Source organism: Aspergillus novofumigatus, assembly GCF_002847465.1.
Source record: "Aspergillus novofumigatus IBT 16806 chromosome Unknown P174scaffold_3, whole genome shotgun sequence".
NCBI lineage: Eukaryota > Fungi > Ascomycota > Eurotiomycetes > Eurotiales > Aspergillaceae > Aspergillus > Aspergillus novofumigatus.
Genome location: NW_020194276.1, coordinates 3,959,705 through 3,971,830, shown reverse-complemented (window position 1 = coordinate 3,971,830; position 12,126 = coordinate 3,959,705). Strand labels below are relative to the sequence as shown.

Genomic DNA, 12,126 nt, shown 5'->3' with positions numbered 1-12,126 from the left:
TCCGCGGGTCATCCGCCACAGTCAAACACCTGGCATTATTTGCATACAGCGACAAAGTTGGAACAAAGAATGTTCTCTTAATTCTCTAAAGTGACTGCTTCCCCTCAAGCCTTGGCCCGTCCGACCGTGGAAGGGTGCGATAGCGACGTCCTCGTTTGATTGACTTTGCTGCCCCAAAAAGGATCATCAACAAGACGGCGAACAAAAGTAGACTGCCCAAAAATGTCTCGTTGCCAAGATGTGAAGCCTTTCTGGCAGTAGGTATGATGCTATCCTCGCTTGTGATGGGCTTTGCCGGGGCTTTTGAGGATATAAAATAACCGTGCGATATGGGCCGGTCCTCTACATGGTGCTGTCCATGGCGCACCTCATCACTTCCGTCTAACACAAAGTCATCCGTTTGATATTCGTTTGGCGGTCCATATTGTGGTTGTTCACCGGGTCGGTAGCTCTGGTCTTGCTCCCGCTGCCATCGTTCATAGTCGGTTTCGGGTCGCTTGCGCTTCGACACGTTGTCAGATAGGATTTGTTGTGTGGGTGTGTCTGCCATAGCCTTTCGTGGAGCCATCGAGTGTCCGAGCCAGTACAGACAGAAGTAGAACGAAGTGCAGCTGGGAAAGCTTTCAGACGTCGAGATGATTCAAGATTCTCAGAACATCGGGGACTGCGATTGATAATAGATTGCAATAATGATCATATGTTCCCCGACGATAGGTCCCATATGATATGGAAGGAAGTACTTTTGCGAAGTGAATGCGCGGGATGTATCTCTCCGACTCCGTGATTGAGCTAGGATGTCATAAATTTGTTTCACCGTCGATAGCATCAGCCAGTCCCAGGCTGAGCCCAGCACCTCAGCATGTGCTTACTTTCCTAACTTGGATTAAGACTTACTACAAGTCTACAACACACTACACGGAGTGCCCGGCGGTTATCCAATGAAACAGTGCAGCGATCTTGGACCCTTGTCAGTTGGTAGCGTGAACCAACTGCAGGGTCTGTTTTAGCGGACGCGCCATGTTTGGCAATGGAGATGTGGATCAAGAGTCGGACATGTCCGTAGGCTCTGTCCGATCCATGGAGGAACCTCAAGGCACCGTCGATGTCTCTTAGTCCTATCAACATCGTGTATCTGCAAATGAGTTTTCACGTCCTAGATTACCAATATCGGTCACAAGGGGAATGACGATCCTACCCGTGTGCCCTTTTAGCTCTCTTTCTTTTTGGACTTGGTGCATCTGCCGACCTTTCCGGGCCTAATGCAAGCTATCGTCTGGATTGGCGAATGGAGACTCGTTTCCAGTGCGCCACTCGCAGGGTCCACAATGAAACCAACATTACTCGATATGGTCAGGCATCGGGGCGTGCCGCCTGCCAGTGAGGCTTGCCAGTCTGCGGCGTATGGCGTATACCCAAGCCTTACCAGCCCCTTTTCACGTTCTCGCGCCGGATTCATCGTCATTACTGCGATGCGCACACGCTTAATCAGGGTTAATACAGTGAACTACACAATCTGGCCTTGTTCTTCGCCTCGTCGCGTTAACTGTTGACAACAGAAATGCCTGAAGGCAATGCATCTCGCAGGCATACATGGCAATACTGACTTCGAACTGGAGTGCAGTTCCTGCATGCTGCCCTTCAACACTTACTGTCCAACAAACCAGTTGTCTACTAAATGTCTAGGGCCTCTTTTATAAGGTGAATAAGACCAGGGAAAGACAGCACGCAAAGTGATTTCTCTTTAACAATAAGATAGCGCCCCAGAAAAGGACTCCTTCTCTCAAGACTGCATGAAGGAGGCCTTACCATAACAAATAACCTAGACTGATATTCCTTGCATATCATTCATCCATCCTATGATGCAAATATGCAAGCATGAATGGGCCTTGACGATGTGGCCTGGGAACCGGCCGAGAAAATATCTGACAACTGGCTCGCTCAATTTCTCGAGCTGGACATCTTGAGACCGATCGCGGACTTCATCCTTACTCACAACAGAGGCAATGCGACCGAGTTGCCATACTCAAAAAGGGGTCTTATAACATCACTTTACGGATGAACTACCGAAAAGATGCGACCGTTGTGCGGTTCTCGCAGCCCGGTGCCGTTTTGTTCCCTGAGGAGAAAGTCATGAATGAGGTTGCTGTGATGCGATTTCTTGCAGACCAGACGTCGATACCCATTCCATTTGTTCTCCACTCCGTTACAAAGAAAGAGAGTCCCCCTGGAATTAGGTCCATTTATCATGATGGATTATATCGAACATGAGACGAAGATGTACGACGCTCTCAACACGCCAGAGTGTCCGAAAGAGGAACGGGGTTTCTGCACCCAAACATCAACGAAGACAAGATTGAGATGCTGTATAGTCAGCTCGCGGGTATTCTGCTTTAACTTTGAGCTCCCTCTGTGTCTCGGATAGGATCTCTCAGCCAGATGGATGACTTCACCTGGGAAGTAACACGCCGGCAATTGTCAATGAATATGAAAGAACTTGTACGACTGGGAGGTTTGCCGCGATCAAAACTTCCGGATACAGATACTACTTATAACACAACTTCTTCATATTTTGAAGTCCTTGCGGATCTCAATATTGAGCATTTGGTACCCCAAAGGAATGATGCTGTGGAGTCCGCCGATGACTGTCGAAGAAAGTTTGTGGCGCGACAGGTGTTCCGTAAGCTCGCCCCGGGACAAGCGGCTCACCAATCCATCGCTCGAGAACGGACCTTTCGGAATCTGGTGTGATGATTTACGACCAGCTAATGTACTACTTAACGAGAATATGCAGATCGTCGGAGTGGTGGATTGGGAGTTCACATACCCAGCACCTGCTGGATTTACTTATGCGCCGCCTTGGTGGCTGCTTATTGAGAAGCCTGAGGTCTGGCCAAAGGGCATCGAGGACTGGACACGAGCATGGAGCATTTGAGTATCGTTTGAAGACATTTCTCAGGGCGATGGAGGCTTGTGAAGACATAGCGATCCAGCAGGGTCGGCTGAAAGAAGACCAGCGGCTCTCCGGCCCTATGCAACGGAGCCGGGAGTGCGGTGATTTCTGGATCATGTATGCAGTGTCGCACAGCTTTGCTTTTGATGCAATCTACTCGCAGAAGATTGACCCACGGCTTTTTGGGCCCCATTGAGAGTCCTGAGGAACATTGGAAATATAGACTCGGTCTGCTGGATGAGAAGGAAAGTATGAGATGGAACTACTGGTGGCTCGGAAGCTGGAAGAAAAGAAAACCAGGATCTTGGCGAGAGACCCGGATTAGTATACCGGGGCTTTTCGCCAGCAATTGAAGAGACGGAGAGAAAAGGCAAAGGAAGAGGAAGCCAACGCGGGTGAACCGGATGAAGCCGACAAGATGGAGAACAGCGGAGTGAAGGAGGATAAGACCACCACGCATTTGTCTGGCTAGTTGCGATCGCAGATGATTGAATATCTATTTGTTGTGGATGCCATCCGTGGGTTGATATTCCACCACCTTTTGCATTTCAATTCTATACCCTCCTGCATGTCGATCTCCAACAGCGACTGTTGCCACATCCAGGTGCAGGTTGATACCACAAACTAGAGGAATTGAAAAGGGCAAGTTGACATAATGCAATTTAGCAATAATGTCTCACTAGTGACCCTGGACTGTTCGAATGTTCTGATGGAGGGATCTCATTTTTGAGATAGCGATCGTCACTTTGCGCCGAATATCATAATGATAAATCAGCTATCCATGGTTGACTCAGACAGCTGTACACCAACACGTTGAACTCCAAGTTTCCATGACTGGGAAATGATTGGTAGCAGACGATCCACGCGGAGATGACGACGACTGCCGATGGTGGATCCAGCACATAACTCTAATTTGGGTCGACCGGGGAATTTTGAGTTATTGCCAGGTACATTCCCACCATAAGCAACGACCAATTTTTGGGATCGGCAATTAGGTACGGGAGTGGCTGCCTCTACAAACAGGCAAGCATCCGGTTGGTAATTTGGTACGGACCTTGCTGTTGCTTAGTGCCCTAGTGGTGGAGTGTGGAATGAGGAAGGATCATCAATCGTTCTTTGTGGAACTGGTACGAGTGCATGGAGGCAAGTTTTGATCTCAGTGGGACCAGCCCTGGTAGGGTCTGGATTTTCACCTTTGTTGCAGATCGTTATTCAAATCCACCTACTTTCCATATGCTGCTGGCCTGCTCCACTAATCACAAAGGAGCAGACTCAAAAAAAAGGTACAATCTGATCGTTGAGAATTGGATCGGCCAGGCCTTGTCCTGTCCCACTCCTCCCCTTCAGGCTCAATCTCTGATAGGCCTAAATGGCAATCAACTTGTGGCGCACTTGGGTCAATATCAAAGCCTGAGGTCTTTGGTCTTTCTGGTTTGAGTGCAAGTGGATAGAATGACGGCAGCTCCAACTATCCTAGGCGGATATAAAGGTCCCTACAGCACCACTCCCCAAGTGTAAACCTGCTCATTATCATCCCTGCCAACACATTCTTTCTCTTGAGTACCAGACATATCCACCTGGTCATCAAAATGAAGTTCAGCATTATTGCTCTCGCCTTCTTCGGCTCCGCCTTGGCCGCCCCAGCTACCTCTACTCCCACCCCTTCTTCTACCCCAGCGGCTTCCTCCTCTTATGCGGCTTCCTCCAGTCATATAGCCTCATCCACTGCCAGTCCTTCGGCTACTCCCACCTTTCAGCCAGGCTGCGATATTGAGCACGTGGGCAACAACGGCAAGCATCTCGGATGGTGCAAGAAGGCCAAGCACTACGGCACCTACAAGAACGGAACAAGCATCTAGACCTACAAACGGGTTCAACCCGCAGGTTGTCAATATCAATGCCCTCATTCGAGACCATGCCTCCAGTGCTTCGGTATATCGGTGTGGGCAGAGTCCTCGGATGACATTGAACTCTGGAAACTTCTTTGAATGGAACGAACGCTGTGTGTCTTTTGTTACTCGGAGGATTTCCTCTTCTCTGTTGATGTCATTCCCTGTACTTCAATCTTCTTGCGGTATACTACTGGTATCCAAGGCCTTGCAATCCGGTTCTAGATGTTAATATAAACCACAATAACCGAGATTGGTTCTGCAGATGGATATTGGCCGGCAGTCACGAGGAGCAATAGCTGCTGTAATTCGTGTGGCTAGATTGATGTTTCTCTTAGCGTGCTGCTCAAGTCCCCCTAGACGTGTAAAAGATGACGAGTCGCTGATGTTTATATTGGGACCGTGCCTCTATGCGCTGGTGGAGGGACTGTTTTTGCTGTACCCCGGCCTCAAGTAAGATCAAGGCAATCGCTCAGGAAAAGCCAGTCTATGCCGAAATCTGAATGTTACTTGCTTACAGTCTAGATGTTGCTGTAACTATTCTGCACACTTGTATTAATTTACATCCTCCACCTGATATCTACAGATACAATTCAGCAATCATACAATTACTCCGGGGGTGGTGGAATTGTTCACTTGAACTAGCGAAGGGGAAGCGAACAACGATGGTAATTTCCATGCCGCGGGAGAAGCATCAGCTTTAATGTATGGATTCTGGGGTAGACAATTCGACGCTCAATGTCCTATCCTCATTATATGCCTCCACCAGAAGAAGCAAGCCGGCTACCACAAGTCCAAGTCTCAGGGGTCGCCTAGCCGAGTCGAAGCTCCGACAAACCACAAGTATGATTCCCGCGACACTTGCATGGCGAAGCTCTTGAGAAGTGACTGTTCTGTGTCTGCGTTGATGGGGGACAGTAAGGCACTATGTTATCTCCCTGACAAAGCAACTAGTACACCAAGATCTCCTCATCTTTGGCTCCTGCATCTCTCCATTTATTAAGCACCTTCTTCAAATCCGCCGTGACTTTCTGAGCATAGTCAGGCCCAGGGCCCCCGGTAGGCACATCCGCTGGGTTGCCCCTCACCCAAGCAACAGGTTCTTTAGCAACACCCGTGAACTTCTTCTTAAGTTCTTCAACCTGCTGAGGCTCATAGCCGCGACCGAAGAACACCACACGAGGAGGCCGGCTGTAATCGTGGGTTCCGACATCATTGGGGCTCCGAGACTGAGGATCGCGACCTGCAAGCAGATGCGGGAGCTCAGCCTCTGCGGCCTCATATGACTGGATGAAGTGGATGACTGAGCAGCATTAGCACCATGCTTTTATTCATTTAGGGAATGTATAGCAAGAACCTTCATATTCAGGCAGCAGGTGCTGGGAGACTGATTTCCCCATCGCGGTTATTCTGCCGCAGGCGACTACTGGCATGGGCTGAGTGGATGAAGACATGTTGCGAGAGAGCTGTACGCTGCGGATGAAGGTATTTCGGAGCATTGGAGATGGAGAAATAGGGAGTAAGCTCAGGTCGATCATTCAATTTATATTCCTTGTTGCGGCACGCTCGATCTTGATCAAGATGACATTTGGACGGAGCATGAGAGGCCGTGATCTCCGACGCCAAGCCAACGCATGAACGAATGTGCGAGGTTCAAAGCTCAATACGAGATGGATTTGTCATCCCAGTTAATGTATTTCCCCGGCGAGCGGGACCCCCTCATCAAATTTCAACACGTTTGAATCCTGAAGCTGTCCAAATCAACCATGCCATCAAAACCACGTCATATCTCTCAAAAATTAGTGGAGCAAGAGGTAAGGCTTTAATTAGTAATATCTGCTATGGAAAAGAATGGAATCTTAAGTATTTACTATGCTGCAGAGATGGTCATTATTCCTAAATTTTCCCTCTATGGCTAACCGAATAGACACTAATATTAAATTAAAAAATACACTAATGACTACCAGGTATCTCCTACACAGGAAGAATTATTAGTGGAATGGATACTATCTAGGGATCTATGTGATATGCCACCTAGGCCATCTCATGTGTAGGAAATAGTAAATATCCTTCTCCAAGCAGACAATCCCTCTGGATTCAAACCTGTTAGTGTCATGGGGGCAGACGGCCTAGGGGGGTTGTTGGTATATAAGCATGTTCTAGGCTAATGATTCCAAGGGGGATCATTATTGGAACCGAACCGCTGCGATTTCGAGTCTAAATTTTTGGATTCAATATCTATAGGGCTGAATAGGTGGTGGTTAAGAAATCATTTTTAAATATTATGATTGTTAAGGGTCAGCTGCATATATAGTATATACTAACCACCACTACTTTCATACCAACCTATGACAGAAATGATTTCCCTTATATCTCACCAGCCACTACATATTTTGAACTATTATTTCATATTTAAATAGACCAGATAATAGGCTATCTAGCGATATTAATATTTTTAGAGGAATCTTAGAAATTAGTGATTACTAGGCAAAACAGTTTCTAGCGGTTTAACTGCTGACCCCCTGGATCCGACCCTGACCCGCCCCTAACCCGGTGCGGTTTCTCAATCTAGGAACTGAACCAAACCGCTGCGAGTTCGGTGAGGGTCGGATTCGATTTTAGCGGTTCGGTTATGCAACTCTACCTCTGTGGGTGCAAGGAAGAGTTACTAGGGCAACCATAAAGGGTCACCGCGTTGTCTTGTAAGAAGCAGCTCTAATCCAGTTATAACACTAACGACCCCCAGGATCCTGAAGTATCAATTCCTAGCGCAACTTGACAGCACCCAAAGAAGAAATTAAAACCTATAGCTAAGCCTCTTTGTCATTCACTGGGCGGCTTAGACTTAGTTCTATGTAATTGTTCCCTCACTATCTAAGAGGTCTGCAGGAGAGCCATCCTCACTGTTGAACCTAGTGGACTGAAACTAGCATATTCTCTCACATTTGTTCCTGATGCTAGTCTGATGCTATCTCAAACCCCTCCAGCTACTACTCTGGGGAAACAAAGGCCATATACCTCAGATAAAAACACACTGTTAGTGTGACTAAAGGAAAGAGAGGGTATGCTATGGGCAGAGATTGCGGCACATTTCCCTGAATGAAGTGTGTCATCTCTCAAGTCCACTACTCGACCAAATTACACCGCAAGGCAACCACTGGAGCTGAAAGGTTACGAAGATGCCGATGAGAGGCACTAAACGTGACAGCGCCCATACCGAAAGAGGCGAACAAGCGTATCCAGGTTGTTTGCCTTCCAGCCAAACGACCCTCCTTCCGTCGCTTGGAATTCAAGTCAGGTAAGACTCTGTACACTGTGTGTTTGGAATGTGCATCCCATAGCTAAATGAACTAATATATCTTGCAAGGCAAAATTTGAAACACAGGAGACACATCAACTAGTGACGGAGACACGCGGAGAGTTGAAACAAGCGGAAAAAGAGTGGGATATTGACATCATCGTAGCGCCAGTTTTGTCTTCCACCAGGCCTTGTCTTTACTGGAGAGCCGCACCACATCATCCAAGCTGCATTTCTTTGAGTCTGTAATAGGACAATAGGTCATCAGTGGATGTGGACACTGTTGGAACTATTCTTCTGCCGCAGGTGACACATATTGTCTGAGGCCTTCCCTTAGATTCTTCCTGGGAAAATGAGTCGCCAGGGGCAACTCCCACATCAACCGTTCTGAGCACAATGATCTGTCGATGGCTAAAAGATGCCAGGGTTGAGCAACCAACACCACAAAACATCATTGGTGTCGGGCAGTTTGCTATCGTCCATAAGCTAAACAATAAAATCGTTCGAAAAGTCGCCGTCCGACAGGTTCTACATCTACAGTGTCCAGGCCATTGAGATCGAGGCAAAGATATACGGCCATCTGGGAAGACACAAACGGATTGCTAAGTGCATCCGCTGCGGAGATGACTATATCGATTTGCGCTATGAGCCTAACGGGAACTTGGAGACCTACCTCAGAGACAATCCTTTTAGCAGATATTGAAGCCGCACCTTATGGAAACTCTCGCTGAGGGAACTCCCCGCAACGAATTAGCACGCTATGACACCATACTGGATCTTAGAGGTATGGGAGGATTGACAGGTTACAGGTTACTGGTCTGGATAAGTCTAGAAGGACAATGAGAACTGATTTGATGCGGAAGGTGATGTTAAGCATCCAGCTTTGTGGTAAGCCTTTGGTTTTGATAAAGTGGCATATCGCGCCTCAAGTACTCTGCATTTCTGGCTGGACGAAGTCAGCAAAAGAACCACATATGTGCAGGCCGAGCAAAGATAGATGGACATACGGATCACAACGCTCTAAGCGGATTCCACTCAAGCCCTTCTCTCCTCATCGATCCCCCTGTCCATAGTGCCTATTGAAGGGTACGTGCGCTCGCCAATCGCCCTTCGACGATTCATTTCTTCCACTAGTCTCAGCTGCATCTGCAGATCTTGTTGCTCGGCATCACCTTTAGGAGCTGGGAAATGCCCTGGAAATTCCATCTCACAACGCTCGTGGAGACACTGCACTTGATCGGTGTTCCAACCTTGCGAGTAGAAATGGCGTGAGATAGCTTCTTTCATCGTCTCGATATGAGCGACGAAACAAGAACACTGTGTATCAGTCCATTCTTGGGAGAACAAGAAGTTAGAAAGTCTCCTCTCGGAGGTAGTCAGGCTAGACGGATCGACGGCGTGAGGCTCACTGGAATCGATATCGCGTTGAGAGCGACGGAGGGGGTTTGGCTTGGGTTTGGGAGACTTGTGCCAGACAGAGGAGTCTCCTCGTCTGCGTCAACTGACATCTTTTGGCCTCTTTGTAGCTTGTAGAGACTGGACTGAACTAGGCTCCGAGTTGGAAAGGCTGGCGAAATAATGATTGATAATCAACTGCCACACAAGGAACGGATGTAGTATGAGAACGGAGGTGGGGGCGTTGCTTTATTTATCCGCTGAGATACCCTTGCACTACCACAACGCTTACAGTAACTTACTGGTAGTATTTGTACCATACGGAGTATGACCACTTGGCTTTCGCAAAGTTATATTTCGAGGACCATATGATGTAATACCAAGTATCCATGTTCCTTACATCCCATTCCTTTGTCAAATCTCACAATAGAAGACTATTTCCGGCCGGAAATCTAGGAACAAACGGTAATGCCAGTGCGGAGTGAGTAGTTGCAAGCATTATTCATGTGTGCACTAAGGAGAGCAAAGTCAATTTCCATCGCTGAATGTGACATGCTTAGACTCCAACAGCAAAGCGCCCTGGGCTGTTCTGATCGACAAATCCATCGAGAGTGGAGAAAATGCTCAACAGCAGAACCCGGCACTTATCAAGTGTGGAATTATCTGTGCTTTACACCTACACTGTCCGGAAAGGAGGGGCTCTCCTGGACCTTGAATCGATTACGAATGAAGTGAGTTTGTTAGGATCTGCGGAAGCTCGACGAGGCGTTCCATTTGCTCTGACTCTAAACACCTTTCAGGTATATCAACGGCGTGGACATTGTGTCTGCTGGAAGTCAATTTTGCATGAGTTTTGCTATAATCAACTGCATTCTTCCGCACCTTTATCCAACTGCCAGTTGCAGCAAGACCACTTCAGAACTTGACAAATCATGGGGTGTGTACGATGCCGTTATTACCCTTTTACAGGTGCATTTTTGCCATTGCAAGGATATCATGCTTGTGCTTTGGGCCAATCCAGATTTAAGCCTTTTCTAGGTAACAAACAGAGCAAGAACGCGATGCTATAATGGCTCAACTTGAGAAAGACCTCTGCCGAGCGGACGAGCTCTATTGCACTCTTGCTCAACAGGGGTGTAATTTTTCGATCTTTCCATCTCCGGTAGCATTCGAGTTGTATCTCGACCAAGCCAAGGAAACTGGTGGAGTATTTGAAGAGGGTAGCTCTGATCTCAACCGGGCTGCTGAATCTCGCGTCTGGCGCAGCGTGGAACTAGGTACATTAAAGGATGAAATATCGAGCAGCACAAGCACAGATGGGAAACCAGGCTATTGGATTCGAACAAGCCTCTTTGATTGGGTTGGGTGGGAAAGGAAGGATATGCGATTTGTTTAACAGGAGAGTAAGGGTATGAGTGGTTGGTGCTGAGCATGTACCGTAGCAAGACAAGGGGCAAGCAACGGAAACCATTATATTAACTTTCTAGAGATGACCCTAGGACTAATGGATTTTATTTCAGCGCGCCTAAACCATCTCTAATGCCATGTTTTTCTTATTTACATTTAGTGAAGCTCTGCAATTTCCAAACATATTCTACCTTATAGGCACTCCATCGTTGGAACATAACAGCCGCACTCAACACCACTGAAAATACAACGAGAAGAAACCATAATCTACCCCAGGTGTTCATGTTCAAAGTAGCTCTTCCGGCGGAATTGGAGGTTGACGCAGTCATGTTCGATGCAGCTCTCAGAAGGTCGGAGTGTTAATGTACAAGCAATAGCATGGGTATTAATAAAACCGCAACTAGCTAAGAGGTTTCTGACGGACTAAATGTTCGCGTCATGACACTTATTGGCTGCATAGCAGTGACTATATTCTCAAGGGGCTTGGAAGTAGTCCCCTCCACAATGATGGTCTCAGTTGATATGCTAGTGGGACTTAGGATGCCCGAAGAGCTGAGTCCATTGTTAGAATCGCGTACTGCGATTCCCCTTGTGGCCCATCTAGATGGGCAGTACAGGCCCGGCGAGAAATAAACCTGAGTCTCAAGTGTAGTTGGGTTCTCATCTGAAGTGGTTGAGAGGGATACTGTCCTAGTTGGAATGCAGTCACCACATCCCACTGTGGAGCACTGGACTGCATATTCCCAGACAGGAGCTGTGTTGTTAAGTCCAAGCATATGATTTCCTGTAGCAGTAGCGCAACTGGCGGGGCCCGTGAAAGTCATTGTCAAGGGGCCCCAGTTGGTGAAGGTGTACCCATCAGTGGTGGTGATGCTGGGCATTGTTCTTAAACAAATTCAGGATGAGTACTAGAAATCTTCTTAGGAGGAAGGATGTGAAGATGAAGAGGGGAAATGATTTTGATAGTGTTTAGGCTTCACACTAACTACTCAAACTGCTGCCCCTTGTTCGTATATGGATAGTGATTCTCTACATCTCGGTAGTATTCTTGACATCACGATGAGTTCGCTTATTTTATGCTGTATCACCAACCAATCTAACCTGTTTTGCATTGGCTGCCGCCCCCGCGTGATTTGTTGGCGTCTTCCGCTAGCTGAGGTCTAGGACTCCTCCAATGCGGCGCGTAG

General features: G+C 47.6%; 7 protein-coding genes across 7 annotated transcripts; 3 read left to right on the top strand and 4 right to left on the bottom strand.

Annotated features, from left to right (window-relative positions):
- Nucleotides 1-85: 85 nt before the first annotated feature.
- P174DRAFT_430478 (uncharacterized protein) lies at nucleotides 86-568 on the bottom strand (the record flags this gene model as incomplete). Its single annotated transcript, XM_024825631.1, has 1 exon — nucleotides 86-568. The coding sequence occupies one exon, from the start codon at nucleotides 566-568 to the stop codon at nucleotides 86-88; it is 483 nt and encodes a 160-aa protein (XP_024684803.1).
- A 1,095-nt stretch (nucleotides 569-1,663) lies between these two features.
- Nucleotides 1,664-3,432, top strand: P174DRAFT_511804 (uncharacterized protein). Its single transcript, XM_024831821.1, has 7 exons — nucleotides 1,664-1,698; nucleotides 1,757-2,033; nucleotides 2,072-2,218; nucleotides 2,270-2,380; nucleotides 2,402-2,670; nucleotides 2,699-2,884; nucleotides 2,934-3,432. Exons 2-7 carry the CDS (start codon nucleotides 1,880-1,882, stop codon nucleotides 3,144-3,146), a joined length of 1,080 nt encoding a protein of 359 aa, XP_024684802.1. The 5' UTR covers nucleotides 1,664-1,698; nucleotides 1,757-1,879; the 3' UTR covers nucleotides 3,147-3,432.
- A 970-nt stretch (nucleotides 3,433-4,402) lies between these two features.
- Nucleotides 4,403-4,870, top strand: P174DRAFT_450488 (putative secreted peptide; the record flags this gene model as incomplete). The annotated part of the gene is made up of 2 exons (XM_024828938.1): nucleotides 4,403-4,464; nucleotides 4,518-4,870. The coding sequence occupies 2 exons, from the start codon at nucleotides 4,403-4,405 to the stop codon at nucleotides 4,807-4,809; spliced, it is 354 nt and encodes a 117-aa protein (XP_024684801.1). The 3' UTR covers nucleotides 4,810-4,870.
- A 591-nt stretch (nucleotides 4,871-5,461) lies between these two features.
- On the bottom strand, nucleotides 5,462-6,303 carry P174DRAFT_440790 (uncharacterized protein). Its single transcript, XM_024827134.1, has 3 exons — nucleotides 6,197-6,303; nucleotides 5,773-6,142; nucleotides 5,462-5,614 (listed from the first exon to the last, which is right to left on the bottom strand). The coding sequence occupies exons 1-2, from the start codon at nucleotides 6,237-6,239 to the stop codon at nucleotides 5,790-5,792; spliced, it is 396 nt and encodes a 131-aa protein (XP_024684800.1). The 5' UTR covers nucleotides 6,240-6,303; the 3' UTR covers nucleotides 5,462-5,614; nucleotides 5,773-5,789.
- A 2,680-nt stretch (nucleotides 6,304-8,983) lies between these two features.
- Nucleotides 8,984-9,736, bottom strand: P174DRAFT_440789 (uncharacterized protein). The gene is made up of 2 exons (XM_024827133.1): nucleotides 9,145-9,736; nucleotides 8,984-9,083 (listed from the first exon to the last, which is right to left on the bottom strand). The coding sequence occupies exon 1, from the start codon at nucleotides 9,422-9,424 to the stop codon at nucleotides 9,173-9,175; it is 252 nt and encodes an 83-aa protein (XP_024684799.1). The 5' UTR covers nucleotides 9,425-9,736; the 3' UTR covers nucleotides 8,984-9,083; nucleotides 9,145-9,172.
- Nucleotides 9,737-9,921: 185 nt separating this feature from the next.
- On the top strand, nucleotides 9,922-10,928 carry P174DRAFT_459647 (uncharacterized protein; the record flags this gene model as incomplete). The annotated part of the gene is made up of 4 exons (XM_024829782.1): nucleotides 9,922-10,013; nucleotides 10,103-10,183; nucleotides 10,438-10,534; nucleotides 10,584-10,928. 4 exons carry the CDS (start codon nucleotides 9,922-9,924, stop codon nucleotides 10,926-10,928), a joined length of 615 nt encoding a protein of 204 aa, XP_024684798.1.
- A 415-nt stretch (nucleotides 10,929-11,343) lies between these two features.
- Nucleotides 11,344-11,820, bottom strand: P174DRAFT_430474 (uncharacterized protein; the record flags this gene model as incomplete). Its single annotated transcript, XM_024825630.1, has 1 exon — nucleotides 11,344-11,820. One exon carries the CDS (start codon nucleotides 11,818-11,820, stop codon nucleotides 11,344-11,346), a length of 477 nt encoding a protein of 158 aa, XP_024684797.1.
- Between the last annotated feature and the right edge of the window lie 306 nt (nucleotides 11,821-12,126).